We start from the raw sequence: 13,147 nt of genomic DNA on the forward strand, positions 1-13,147 counted from the left end.
ACCGGTCATCCACTCCACTCAGTGTAATCTGTTTGGCCGGTGCAATGAGCTGTCAGCACACTTAATTAATCATATCTCACTGAATACCGAACAGATTTTCACGCGTTTTTTTTTGCTGCAAAGGTCATACATGTAGCTATGATACAGGCCACATTGTTCGAAAATACAAAATACAACCAATAGTACGGTAATGTTAAATCTTACTTGTGAAAAGTAAATCCCCCGAGTATGGTCCGCCGATTTGAGCAGGAACATGCTGCACAGTGCTGTCATCTTGTGTTTTCTGCTGCAACGCAATGAGGAGTATGACCGGTCCAAGATGGCGGCCGCATTTCTTGTTTCCAGCAGCCAATGCGGCGTCTATGTATATTATGTCTATGATTGAATGCACCTGTAGAAGAGCACACAAACCACATACACCCCACAACGTAATCATACACTATTAACCAGCCCCACCCCCTACCATCAGTCAATGTTCCTGTTAACACATTCAGCCCCGTTACATATGCCTAATCCTGTGAACATTTCAGATGCAACACCATTGCCAAACGCACATGGCAGCAGGTGAAAATGAAACACAAAAACATTATTCAGAATAGTAGGTTTATATAGTTATAGCTTGCATTAATATTTCTTAATTATGAAAACATGTAGGCCTAGCTTATAGCCTTCACTTGGCCTCGGTTTTACAGCTAACAAGAAAAAGGTGTCTTCACTACTGTAGGAGGAAAGGCACCAGAGTGTTTTACAGTAGCCTAGCAGAGGAGTTGGCCATCGCAAATAATAGTGGAAGGCCAATTATGGAGGGGGTTGAGGGAGGTATTCAGTCGGATTCTGGTGCTGTGGAAATGTGTAGCCTTTATGTGCATGGTACAGTAATATGACATTCAATTTAACACGTGTCTTTGGCAGCAAGTGACTGCTACGCTAAACCCCCACTAGCTAGCGAGCTAGCCATCAAGAAACCAAGCTAAACACATACAGGGTTCACAATAAAACTGTCGAGCAAACACATTGTTCAAGAGACTCAAACCACATTACAAAAACGAAGTCACCCAAGGGTAGGCTACTTACAATTTCAACAGCAACAAAGCCAAGTCGGAGTCCGTTTTGCAGTCTTCTTAGAAACTACAATCTGACTACATTTTTGAGGCGCGATTGGATACTTCCGCTGAGTCACATCCGGATTTGTTCGGACCGCGACCAGAAAGTTGCATATTCAGTTTTTCCGCAGAGAAGCACTAGGGGGAGACGAAGCACCCACCAAACGACCCAAAAAGTGTTGTAGAACCATCAGAACGACTCTCAACCTGCATAATTAAGGACATTTCTGCTAAAATTGTTGCATAGGGCTACTTTAAGATATATTATATTATTCTCCAATCTTCTCGCCAGGAGTTGTGTCTGGGTAGCTAGATTGCTAAAGTTAAGCCTAGTGCCCAACGATCGTCCTGTTTTTCACCTGAGCCTGTGGGTAATCCAACGGCTTGTGTCTGCGGCTCGAGCGTCTATCTCTCAACCACCTGTACTGGAGGGCCAGATATCGCCAACGGCTTGTGTCTGCGGCTCGAGCTTCTACCTCTCAACCGCCTGTCCTGCATATCGCCAACGGCTTGTGTCTGCGGCTCGAGCATCTACCTCTCAACCACCTGTCCTAGAAGGCTCCAAAATCCAGGAGTAACCGAACTACACACAGGAACGCCCAGAACAGAACTTTAAAAGACAGATCTACTCAGTGGCAGATTAGCCTGGCTAGCGCCACCACTTCTCAATGAGACATGGTCTGGGAACCAAACGTTCATTTTCTCGTATTTGAAAAAAATGCCCAGATCCGTTTATTGGGTGCCACGGATGTCTATCAAATGCGTCTGTGCATAGCTCATCATCGTCTTGCTTTCCCCCCTGTTCTGTGATTGGTTCCCTATCTCAGGCGAAAATTTGCTCCATGGTCTCCAGGCTGCCTTAGCAGCGTGAATCAAATCGCGCGCAAGGCAGCATGGGAACACCCAGGCTAGTGGCAGATCGCTACTGTTGCAATTCCAGCTGGTCAGCTGGACGAATAATTCCATTTCACATACACTGATTTAATTTATTTATACTCACATGTTGTTTATATAAGCTGTATATATTTTGTTTTATATAATTTGTTTATTTATTTTAATGGCCATATTTATATGTTATTTTATTTATTCTTATGAATCTATTCATTATTTGTCTTATCTACCTGGATAAATTATATTTTAATATTACCCTATATACATCTCTCTCTCTATATATATATTACCCTATATACATCTCTCTCTCTCTCTCTCTTTTATTAATAAATTCTATATTTTATATATATTATGTATATATATTTATATTCTATAAAACCAGATATATTATCCAATTTATTTGTTTATTATTCAATTAAATTGAAAGACCCTGTAAATTCCTCCCTCTCTGTGAAATCTACACAGGAAGGGTTACAGTCAGTTACAGCAAAGAGTTTCTTCTATACTCTTTGGTTACAGTTACATGGCGGAACTAAATATGTAGGGGATTTCCTGTGTCGGACGCATAATTCAGTTGCGCATCCTCTTCAATCTATGGTCGAAACTAGCAAACTCATTGTTATACACGGAGAGGTAGGTGCTACGTTTGAAACCTATCTGATTACCTGCAAGACTTTTGTGGTATTTATATCCACCGTAGGCAGTATCTGCGTTCGCATAATTAACTAGTTGATTTTATGATATGCCAGCAGTTGACTAGTAACGTGAAGTTAGAGAATGTAACCAATTTTGAGACGGCTCTCTATGAGCCAAGGCAGCACGCTAACTTAACGTTAACCAACTAGCACTAGATTAGCACATTTAGAGAATATGGTATGTGGAGAATGATATGATGCGTTAAGCCAGCTTTATAATTTCAAACCGTCAGTTTGTTTTCGGTCATACGATGCCCATGGCAAGTAAGCGTAACATAACGTATTGGCCGGATGCATTATAAGTTAGGCTAACGTTGCGGCTAGCTCAATTGTTGAGTGAGTTGGGTTTGACAGATTGAATCGTGTTTTCGCACACTCCGGTTGTGCGAATCAGTATTCATAATTGGATGCAGTTAGGTAATTTCATGTTCAGGATACGTATTTTCTGTTAACCGTGTCAGGTCTATAATACTTAACACTATGCAACAATTATTTGCGTGTTAATATCGTTAAGTTAAAGTTTTTCTTTCATTTTTGCGGGGGGTGCAACCCCGGTGTCATACCGGCGTCAAGCAATAGGGTCACGCAAACATCCGGATATTTTCGGCCGGCGTGTGGTCCGCCATATAATTCCGGTGGTGCTACCGCGTTTCGCCATAAAGATTGTATAGAAGTGGACTGTTTTGAGAGGTTTAAAACACATTTGACAAGTTTTACTAATAAATGGAAAAATTATTTGAATATGTGTTCACGTCTGGCATACCAGAGTTCTCGCGAGAGCACAATGGAATTGTCTCTGCGAGACACTCTGGCAATGAGCAATGATGCACGTTACTTTTACCCCTTGCATCTCGGGGAACCAATCAAATCGGCGTATATGCGGGCTAGAGGCGAGCTAAACTGATGACGACAGCGCTGCAACGTTGGAGGTCAGTAAACATTGGTCGTAGTGTTATCCACTTGCGTCGAAGTCCAGAATCATTCAGAGTAAACATTGGTCTAGTGTTATCCAATTGCATGCAGTGAGATTTTCAAATGCATGCTTGGTGCCGCTCCTCGAGTCGGGCCATTACATTGTTCGTGGCCAGACACTTAAATCTTTCTAGTTACCAGGGTCTGGATTTTCCAGGCTACGTCTGGCACCTAGCGGTAGCATTCTAGGTAGCATTTCACATCATAGAACACCAAAAGAACACTCGGAGGTGCATGGCGTTGCTTCTAAAACTGATCGTTTCCGGTCCTTAATTGTGATTGGCTGAACCACGCTCGATGCAGTTGTATGCCATGCCCCTGCACTGTTTGCATATGACTGCCTACTAAGCACAAGCTCCCACCCCTTCCGGTAAAACCACATGCCTGAGACAATAATGTGAGTAAAAAACAACCTAAGTCTTTTTCACACAGTATTTTAATGGAAGTCTGCACCACCCTACGCACGCACGCCACATAAATCTATACCTTCTTCCTCCATCCCCTCATGGTCTTCAGCATTGTGAGCGCAAGCTCATCAGCAATCGGCTACCTCGTCCTTTTCAGGCTTGCAAGAAAGTCTGTGTAGGTCTAGTCATCCCCCATCTAAAACAACAGCAAAATCATACAAATGTAATACCTTTATTATTTACAAAAAAAATAAAATCACAAAATTACAGATGCGTGCGTGCACATGCACACACACAAGAAGAGGTAGCCTAAACTATTGAAGAATTCTGAGTAACTCAAATTATTTATAAGGGCATATTTACACATGGGTTTAGCTACCCTAAATCTGATTGCCTGGCTGGCATCAAAATAAAGACCGATTACACCTAGTAACTAACTTCACTGCTGAACTGCCATAATGACATTTCTGACAGAATATGTGGTTTCACATCATGTTTTCTATAACTACATAGGAGCAGAATAGCTATCCTCTATTTCAAGCCATGCCATCTTAGAAAATGTTGAGACAAGCACGTTTGATTTGTCATTTAAGCTTAGAAGTTAGCAATAGTTCACTACACAAGATTGCAATCGTTGCAAAGATTGCAATTATGCTAAATCCTTTTGCTGCATATGTATGATGATCATGTGTGTATGTACTTGATCAGTTTATTTTCTCTAAATAAGATTTATTTGTGTAGTATGTTGTTCATGTTGCAATAATTATTTGGAGCAATTCAACTATGAACCATAAACTGTGTGTTTAGATTGGATATGTGCAGCAAACTAGTGACTTTTACTCTTACATTGACTTCCATTATATTAAAAGAGCACCACATGTGGTTCAAAGTGGTACTGCAGATCCAGTACAAATTCAGTGGATTTATAGATAATAATATTCAAAACAAAATCTTATCTCAATAAAGAAACTCTGCAACAAGCCCAAATTTTGGACAGATGATCCTCACATACAGAATGATAAAATTTAAAAATCCTGTTAACTGTCCACGTGGTGAAATGACAAGATGAAAACAGGCTTTTTTAGCCTGGCGGGCCATCCTATATCATTGAAATGTATAGTCTGGCATCGGGCGGGCAGAGAATTGTCTTTCAAACTGCCTAGGCATGCAATAGGCCAGCGCTACGACCATATCCGTATCCGGTCGGCAAAACGGCAAATACATCCTTCTTCGAAAGGAATGACTTAAGTGCATTGTGTTGCTCAACATTCAAAGAAAAGCACAAGTCCAACTTCTCCAAAGTTGACGCCAACGCCGATTCAAACAACTGCTCTTCGTTCGCCATAGCCACCTTCCTTGTTGTTCACCATCGCAGGACTGTCGTTATCCTGTTAAGCCCGCCTTAAGACTCAAGCCCAATTTAAAAAAAAATGCTCTGACAATATGATAATGATAACAACCAAAGTTAATGCATGGACATGACCTTATAATCCATATAAGGGGGAAAAAATCTGATGAATTTGTGTCACATACTTTTTGAATGAGAAGCCCTCAAAGGTGATATCTTCACATAATGAATTTATAGCCATTTTCAGAGCTTTGCAGAGGGGAAACTACACAAGATACTTCTGATCCGATTGGATTTTTTTTCAATTCAACAGGAAAATGTACTTCTATTCACATAGTTTCACTAATGTGTGTGAAATACCAAAAAAGCCAATAATGTTGGAAGTTGAGAAAAAAAAGGATTGTTCACCATGATGCTTAAAATTTGAAGTTTCAAAGGGCTGTAGTTTTGCAACGATTTTTTGGAGAGGGTCAACTGTCAGCCACTGGGTGATTTGACACGGAACGACCCTTTAATATTTAGAGAACAATCATTATTCGTGGTGTCTATCTAAAGTATAAGTATATACTCTTGATCCCGTGAGGGGAAATTTGGTCTCTGCATTTATCCCAATCCGTGAATTAGTGAAACACACTCGGCACACAGTGAACACACAGTGAGGTGAAGCACACACTAATCCTGGCGCAGTGAGCTGCCTGCAACAACAGCGGCGCTCGGGGAGCAGTGAGGGGTTAGGTGCCTTGTTCAAGGGCACTTCAGCCGTGCCTACTAGTTGGGGTTCGAACTGGCAACCCTCCGGTTACAAGTCTGAAGCGCTAACCAGTATGCCACGGCTGTCCCTAAAGTAAATACATGTTTCAATTCAAAGCCAACTGATGGTCATTCAAATTAACCAAACCTTGCCAGGCTATCTGAAATATCTTATATTTCACGCCGGAAACGACCAATTGATGTCGGAACACTTGATTTGATGTGTGATTGTAATCGGATGACATTACGTCCTAAAATCCAGGGATAAAACGGTGTCTTACAACTTGTGTAACCATAGTTCTCAATGCACCTCCGACATTGTTTGTACCTCTAACAGCATAGCAGCGGGGTGTGTGACGTAAGCTTTTGTGTATTAATCCGGCAAAATATTCCTTGGTCACCGCTGGTCTGACATGTACGGCTCCCACTGACTCCCATTAATCCCAAAAAACAATAAAATGTGCTCATGTAACGGTAGCCAGCTGGTTCATAGCTGGTAAACCTCCCTCCTGACAACGCCTTAAAGGAACATGCCGACATTTTGGGAAATTAGGTTATTTACTGTCTCCGCCAGAGTTAGATAAGATGATACACTTCTAGTCTCTGTGGGTGCAGTAACTCCACCGTTAGCATAGCTTAGCATAGTTCATTGAGTTGGGAAGTTCCAACTAGCCTATAGCACCCAAAAGTCATTAAGAACTCCAGCATTTTTCCATTAACATGTGACTTATAGTTATAAAATGTAGGCTACAAATATACGATTTTCTAAGCATATGCAAACTTGAAGCTTTTCATGTTCTCATTCAGGAAAAGCACTGCTACTTTGGCAGAGTGATTTGCACGCAGCACCTGAAAAGCTGCAGTAGCAGTGCTTCGCCTGAATGAGAATGTAGTTCCAAGCTTGTATATGCTTAGAAAATCGCTGTGTTGCATTTTACATTAAAATGTAAAACTCAATTTGATGAGTTTCTCAATGAGTTTTTCTCATTTTCTACATATAAATTTGTACACATTGTAATTATATTAGTCACAACATGTAAATAGAACAATGTTTAAGTGCTTTTGTCCCTTTTGGGGGATAGGCTAGTTGGAAGTGCCTACCTCAATGAGCTATGCTAATTGTGGCCACACACACTAGGGGTGGGCGATATGGACAAAAAATATCATCTATTTTTTGTGATTTTGACGATAACGATAATTAGTCGATATCCTTTTAAAAAATTGTTTATCCAATAACCTAACCTGTGACTTTTTAACCAAATCAAACAATGCATTGTCACTCTGACACATTTCCAATTCTGCCCCCACTTGTGTGTGTGGCAATGACATGGTCTAGCCAGCTACATTAGAGAAGATGAATAGGCCTAACAGTTTCCCAAGAGAAAGTCTGAAGCTTAAGTTCCTTGCAAACCTTTACATAGGATTCACTGTAAAACTAAGAGCAGACCAACAGAGTACATCTCAGTTATTTCCTTCTATGTTTTGTTTAAGAGCAATCACGTAGGCTAGCATTCCAAGTTACAGAATAGAAACTAATGCGTTAGCTTATGGCTAATGTATATGATATCCATAAATGGCAAGATATCCATAAATGGCAGAAAATGTCTAAAGTTTTCAAGTAAAGTTTTGGGATCATTACATACTCAAAAAGGAAAAGAACAAACATCTGAACCTAAATATCCACTCCATGCTGTTTCACATGTATTCTTTCACACTACTACAACAACAAAGTCAGATTTACACATTTAGGTGTTTATTTCATTACATTTTGTCTACTCGTGCCTGTATATTTCTCCTAAATTTACCAAAAGTTAGCCTTCTAACGTTTCATGCTATACCGCGACCGTGATACGAGCATATCATGTGTAGTACTGTTGGAAAGCTGTTTTTCATGCATGATGTTCTGCAATCCAAATATGGACACACTATCCGCAACCAATCGCGAAAGTTCAAAGGCGAGTCTAGGCAGAGAACGGAATCTCATTGGCTGTGTTCCAAGGCTGTTTTCTCAAATTGAGTTTTTCTCATTTTCCAGTAGAAACATCTCAGCCTATGTAGCTATGTACACCAAACTTTCCAGTTATACACTTAGCAGTATTCTGAAGATATTTACAGAGGGATTTGTTAATACATTATTCCTGGCCTGATTTTATGTGACATTTTAATCAAAAAAATATGGCAAAAATCGATTTAAGGCTATGGACAGTATATTTTGATTTCCTAGGTAATCAAAGCAGATATCCTGAAATCCCTCTAATTTTATTTTCATCTTGTGTGTAAACAAAATGAAAAAAGAATTTTGTACCTGGCTTTATCATATGTTCAGATCTATCTACCGAAGATATATGCAAAATCGTGCATACTTAATGAGTGCCTAATTTGCATAATTAAACATTCGAATTTCAAAAACTTGTAATACATTTTTTGTTCATATTTGTGTAAGTAATCAACTGAGGATGTTTCATGGTGATGTCTATTATTTAAAAATAATAGCCTATTCACTAGAGATGCACCGATAGATCGGCTGGTGACCGGAATTGGCCGATTTTCACATGATCGGCCATGACCGGCGACCGGAAATTAGCATGATATCCAAACTTGATACAGGGAGCTGAATTGTGAGGACATGCAGGGAAAGTGGTCTCATTTGGCCTCTAGGGGTGCTGTAATAAAGAAAGTGAGCTCACATCTCATCAACTCTTTGGTGTATGAAGTCCAAACTTGGTAGAGGGACATAGTAGCTGATTGTGAGAACGTACAAGGACATTGTTACAGTGCCCCTAGAGGCCAAATTACATCAAAGTAAATTATCTTATTTATCAGCCATTCTTTATCCGATTGCCATCAAACTTGCTGTGACTGCTTGCTCATGCCATGGCAACGCCATTCCTTCTAGCGCTCTGCTAGGCCCCCACATTGCTGCTTGCAGCTATATTTATTATTGTTATTATCATTTATTATTATTATTATTATTTTATAATAATAATAATAATAATAATAAGCTTTATTTGTATAGCACCTTTCATACACAGAATGCAGCTCAAAGTGCTTTACATTTGAAGCATGTAACACAATAATAGTCAGTCAGTCATTATCAATCACTTTTCTTTGCTGTTTATGATCTACTCAGCAACATATCAAAAATATAGAAAATGACGTCATAAGACTGGCAGCCTTAACCCTCTTACCCCCCACAAGCACGCCATATGGCAACTGTGGCAAGGAAAAACTCCCATATTCCAGGAAGAAACCTTGAGCAGAACCTGACTTAATAGGGGGAGCCCAAACAAAACAATCCCTGTCAATCCCTTTAAAACAAAACAATCCCTGTCAGTTCCATGCAGTTTTCAACAGCTATCAGGAAGAGAGGTAATGCATCACTAGACTGTTCCATAAACATACAGTAGCTGAAGGTCTGTGGCTAAAGCAGTCCTAATGAAGTTTTTTTTTATTCTTCGGCACCTTTAGTATTCTTGTGATGCTAATTAAAGCTGCAGTTGGTAAGTCTGACAGATTGAGGGGACTTGGCCAAAATGTTGAATGTTTACAACTCTCATGCCCCTCCCACACTACCACCGAGCACCCTCTCGTCGAGTTTGGGCTCATCAGTGCGCACCAGACTGCACCAGACTGTGATTGACAGTGGAAGAATGATCATCTGAATAAATCATTACATTTCTTGTTGCTGTGCCTTTATTTATCTTGCCAGATGTAGTAACCGTTTTAGAAAAGTAATAAGCCCGAGTCTGTACGCTACACTGATTTTGGAACGGCTACAGCCCTTAGCTGTTCTAAAAAACGGCCTATCGGGGCTTACATTTCTCAAATGTATGCATGGATATTATGCTTGTTGGACATTTCACCACAATGTATATTTTTCTCTTTGCCAGTGAACAACCTTAAACATGTTTCTGACAAGGTCTGAGTATGATAGGTAAGTTATGGAATCTTAATTCCTTCATGAGTGACATCTTAAAGCAGCAGTAAGGCAGCATGCTTAAGGCTACTTTGGGTTACACATTTGGAATGTGTAATGAATCTAGAATATATGAAATTCACTTTTTGAAATAAATTCTGCAAATAATTTTGGTATGCACTTGTAGGCTAGCACATTTTAAACTATATCATTTTTTTTTTATAGGGAATATTCTAATTTCCAATGACTTCAAAATGAGGCTATACAAAGGTTTTTTCATATTTGGTATTTAGTTCACAAAATAATCAATTATTGTGTCTTTTCAGAGGAGTAAACACTTTCTCTCCAGAGGGACGGTTGTTTCAAGTGGAGTATGCCATTGAGGCCATTAAGGTAAGCATCTTATCTTTTCACATAGAACAGTCCTATTATGTAAAGTACATAGCCTGGAAACCAAACTCTCTGACTTCGCAGAGAGGCTGGCCTAGATCCATAGGCAAACGTTTATTTCCGGGTGGGAGGGCACAGTTTGAGGTTTAAAATCATTGGAGTTCCTTTGAACCGCTTTGAACCAATCACTTACAACCAGCGTTTCGTCATACAGAGAAGTTTCTCTGCATCACGCCCATAACAAGCAAGCGTGGATCTTATCAGCAAACAGTCACACGTTTCATCTCCGTAACTCTCGCCAAAATGCATCATATGGTGTTTTGTGAATGTACCCAAGTCAAACTTTCATATAAATGCATAAGTACGTCCAAAGCGCTACTTTTAAGCTTGTATGATCGTTTTCGGGTGAAATTACCTTTTGAATAGGAATCCTATAGGGCCACTACTTTTTTGATACAATCACGTCAAAATCGCTATTTTTCAAACACTAAGAAGGCTCGACACAACATGAAACTTTGATCATCAGTGTTTCTACACATGAACTCGAGCATTGAGAACATTGTTGGTGTACACAGAGTTTACTAAAAGAAAGGTTTTGAACAACTCACTTGTTTTTTCTGCTCGCTGCCATCTTGCAAGAAGTGAGTTGTCCAAAATCTTTTTTTTTAGTAAACTATGTGTACACGAACAATGTTCTCAATGCTCGAGTTCATGTGTTCAGACACTGATGATGCTTCGGTCAAAGTTTCATGTTATGTCGAGCCTCCTTAGTGTTTGAAAAATAGCGATTTTGATGCGACCATGTAGCCTACTAAACTAAAGTTTGACTTGGGTACGTTCGTATTTCAAGTGACAAAATTAAGGTATGACAAAGCTGACGATATAACATCCTACTCGACTGTGACCTTCGTTCGTGACGCTCCTGTTAATAGGCTAAACTAGAAAGAGCTAAAATAACTCACACCTACCTTATTAGCGCCTTTTATTCACATTTGCTCAAAGATTTCATAAGCCCTTTTCGCTCCCTACGTTGATGTATTCCTAGCGGTCTGCTTTGGGGGCGGGGACATAGTAATTGAAAGACCATGCCTGTGTAACGTAATCGCTCTCAGGGATGCCCTCTGTTCGCTGGTTGGGTCGGCTGCCCAACTACCGAAGTAAACAAGGGCGAATCAACCTATTCCAGACGGTTCCAGGCGATAGGAATCAACCTATTCCCAACGTATAGTAAAAAGAAAAGACAAATTTAAAACTAGAAACCTAACAAATATTCTTTCCATACCTCAGCATATTCCTCAAAAGCCAGAGGCATTTTCAGCTAACATGGGTTTACTAAATATAGGTGCACTTACTACCGAAACCTTTGCAATCAATGATTTTATTAGTGAAATCTTTTTTTCTGTTTCTTGTTGAAACCTGGCTGACTTCAGACAGCGAAGCTGTTCTTGTTGAAACTTGTCCCCCAAATTATAATTTCTTCCACTCAATTAGATAAGGCAAACGAGGTGGTGGAATTGCCTCCATTCTCTCAAACAAATATAGTTGCACTAGAGTCAACTTTGGCGAATTCGCTTCCTTTGAGTATATTGCCCTCACTCTGAAGGCTGACCCAGCTGTACTTCTATTAACCTTATACCGCCCTCCTAAACTATGGACTGGCTTTCTCGACCAGTTTTCTGAACTTATGTCGCTCATCATCACTAGCTATGATCGGATAATTGTAAATGGCGACTTTAATATTCATGTCAATAAGACAACTGATGCTAAAGCCAGTAAGTTCCTTAATGTGTTGGACAGTTTAGAGCTAAAGCAGCATGTTACAGGACCCACCCACAACCTTGGCAACACCCTCGATCTAGTCATTTCTAGAGGGATGGAAGTCACAGACTTATCAGTAAATGATATAAATATGTCTGATCATCATTGTGTATCTTTTAATATAGTACTACATACTCCAAAAATTCATCCCGAAATTGCAATCAAATCGCGACTCTTGGACATTAGAGCAGAACAGCAGTTCATAGCTCTTAGAGGCTCTCAATCATGAATTAGGCGCTCTGCTTGACAGAGTGGCACCCTTAAAGACTAAAAAAAGGCCCTGTAGCAAACTGACACCTTGGATAAACGAAAATATCCATGATCTAAAAAGATCATGTAGAAAAGCTGAGAGAACATGGAGAAAAACTAAGTTACAGGTTCACCGTGCCATTCTAAAAGAAAAAATGGCAAATTATAATAGAGCTATTCGGAATGAGAGGAGGAACCACTTCTCTAAGATAATTGCTGAAAACAGTGGAAACTCTAGGGTGTTGTTCTCTACCATTGATCGGCTATTGCATCAAACACCTTTTGATACACTCAGTCAGGCATCCTCTCTAAGATGCGAAGAATTTGCAGACTTCTTTAAAAACAGTCATTTCTATAAGGGAGGCTATTGGTAACACAAGTAATATGTTTGATAGTACACCTAAAAACAGCCCCCCAAAATTAAGGTCCTTTAGCACTATTACTCAATCTGAGCTTAGTAAAATTATAACTCAAACCGGCTCCTCAACATGTGTTTTAGATCCAATCCCTACTAGATTCCTCAAAAAAGTATATGATAGCTTAGCTCCCTTTAAGTCCCATAAGTCAGCATAATGTAAACTTCCACAGCTACGCAGATGATACCCAAT

The 13,147-nt window shown here is 39.9% G+C and overlaps 1 protein-coding gene across 1 annotated transcript in view; it reads left to right on the plus strand.

Annotated features, from left to right (window-relative positions):
• Nucleotides 1-2,526: 2,526 nt before the first annotated feature.
• psma5 (proteasome 20S subunit alpha 5) overlaps nucleotides 2,527-13,147 on the plus strand; it is a 35,734-nt gene continuing 25,113 nt past the window's right edge. Inside the window, exons 1-3 of the mRNA XM_042074574.1 lie at nucleotides 2,527-2,627; nucleotides 10,057-10,100; nucleotides 10,409-10,475. Coding sequence (XP_041930508.1) covers nucleotides 10,072-10,100; nucleotides 10,409-10,475 — 96 coding nt within the window. The 5' untranslated portion in view covers nucleotides 2,527-2,627; nucleotides 10,057-10,071. The remainder of the gene's footprint in view (nucleotides 2,628-10,056; nucleotides 10,101-10,408; nucleotides 10,476-13,147) is intronic.

This window comes from Alosa sapidissima, chromosome 20 (assembly GCF_018492685.1).
Source record: "Alosa sapidissima isolate fAloSap1 chromosome 20, fAloSap1.pri, whole genome shotgun sequence".
NCBI classification, from domain to species: domain Eukaryota; kingdom Metazoa; phylum Chordata; class Actinopteri; order Clupeiformes; family Clupeidae; genus Alosa; species Alosa sapidissima.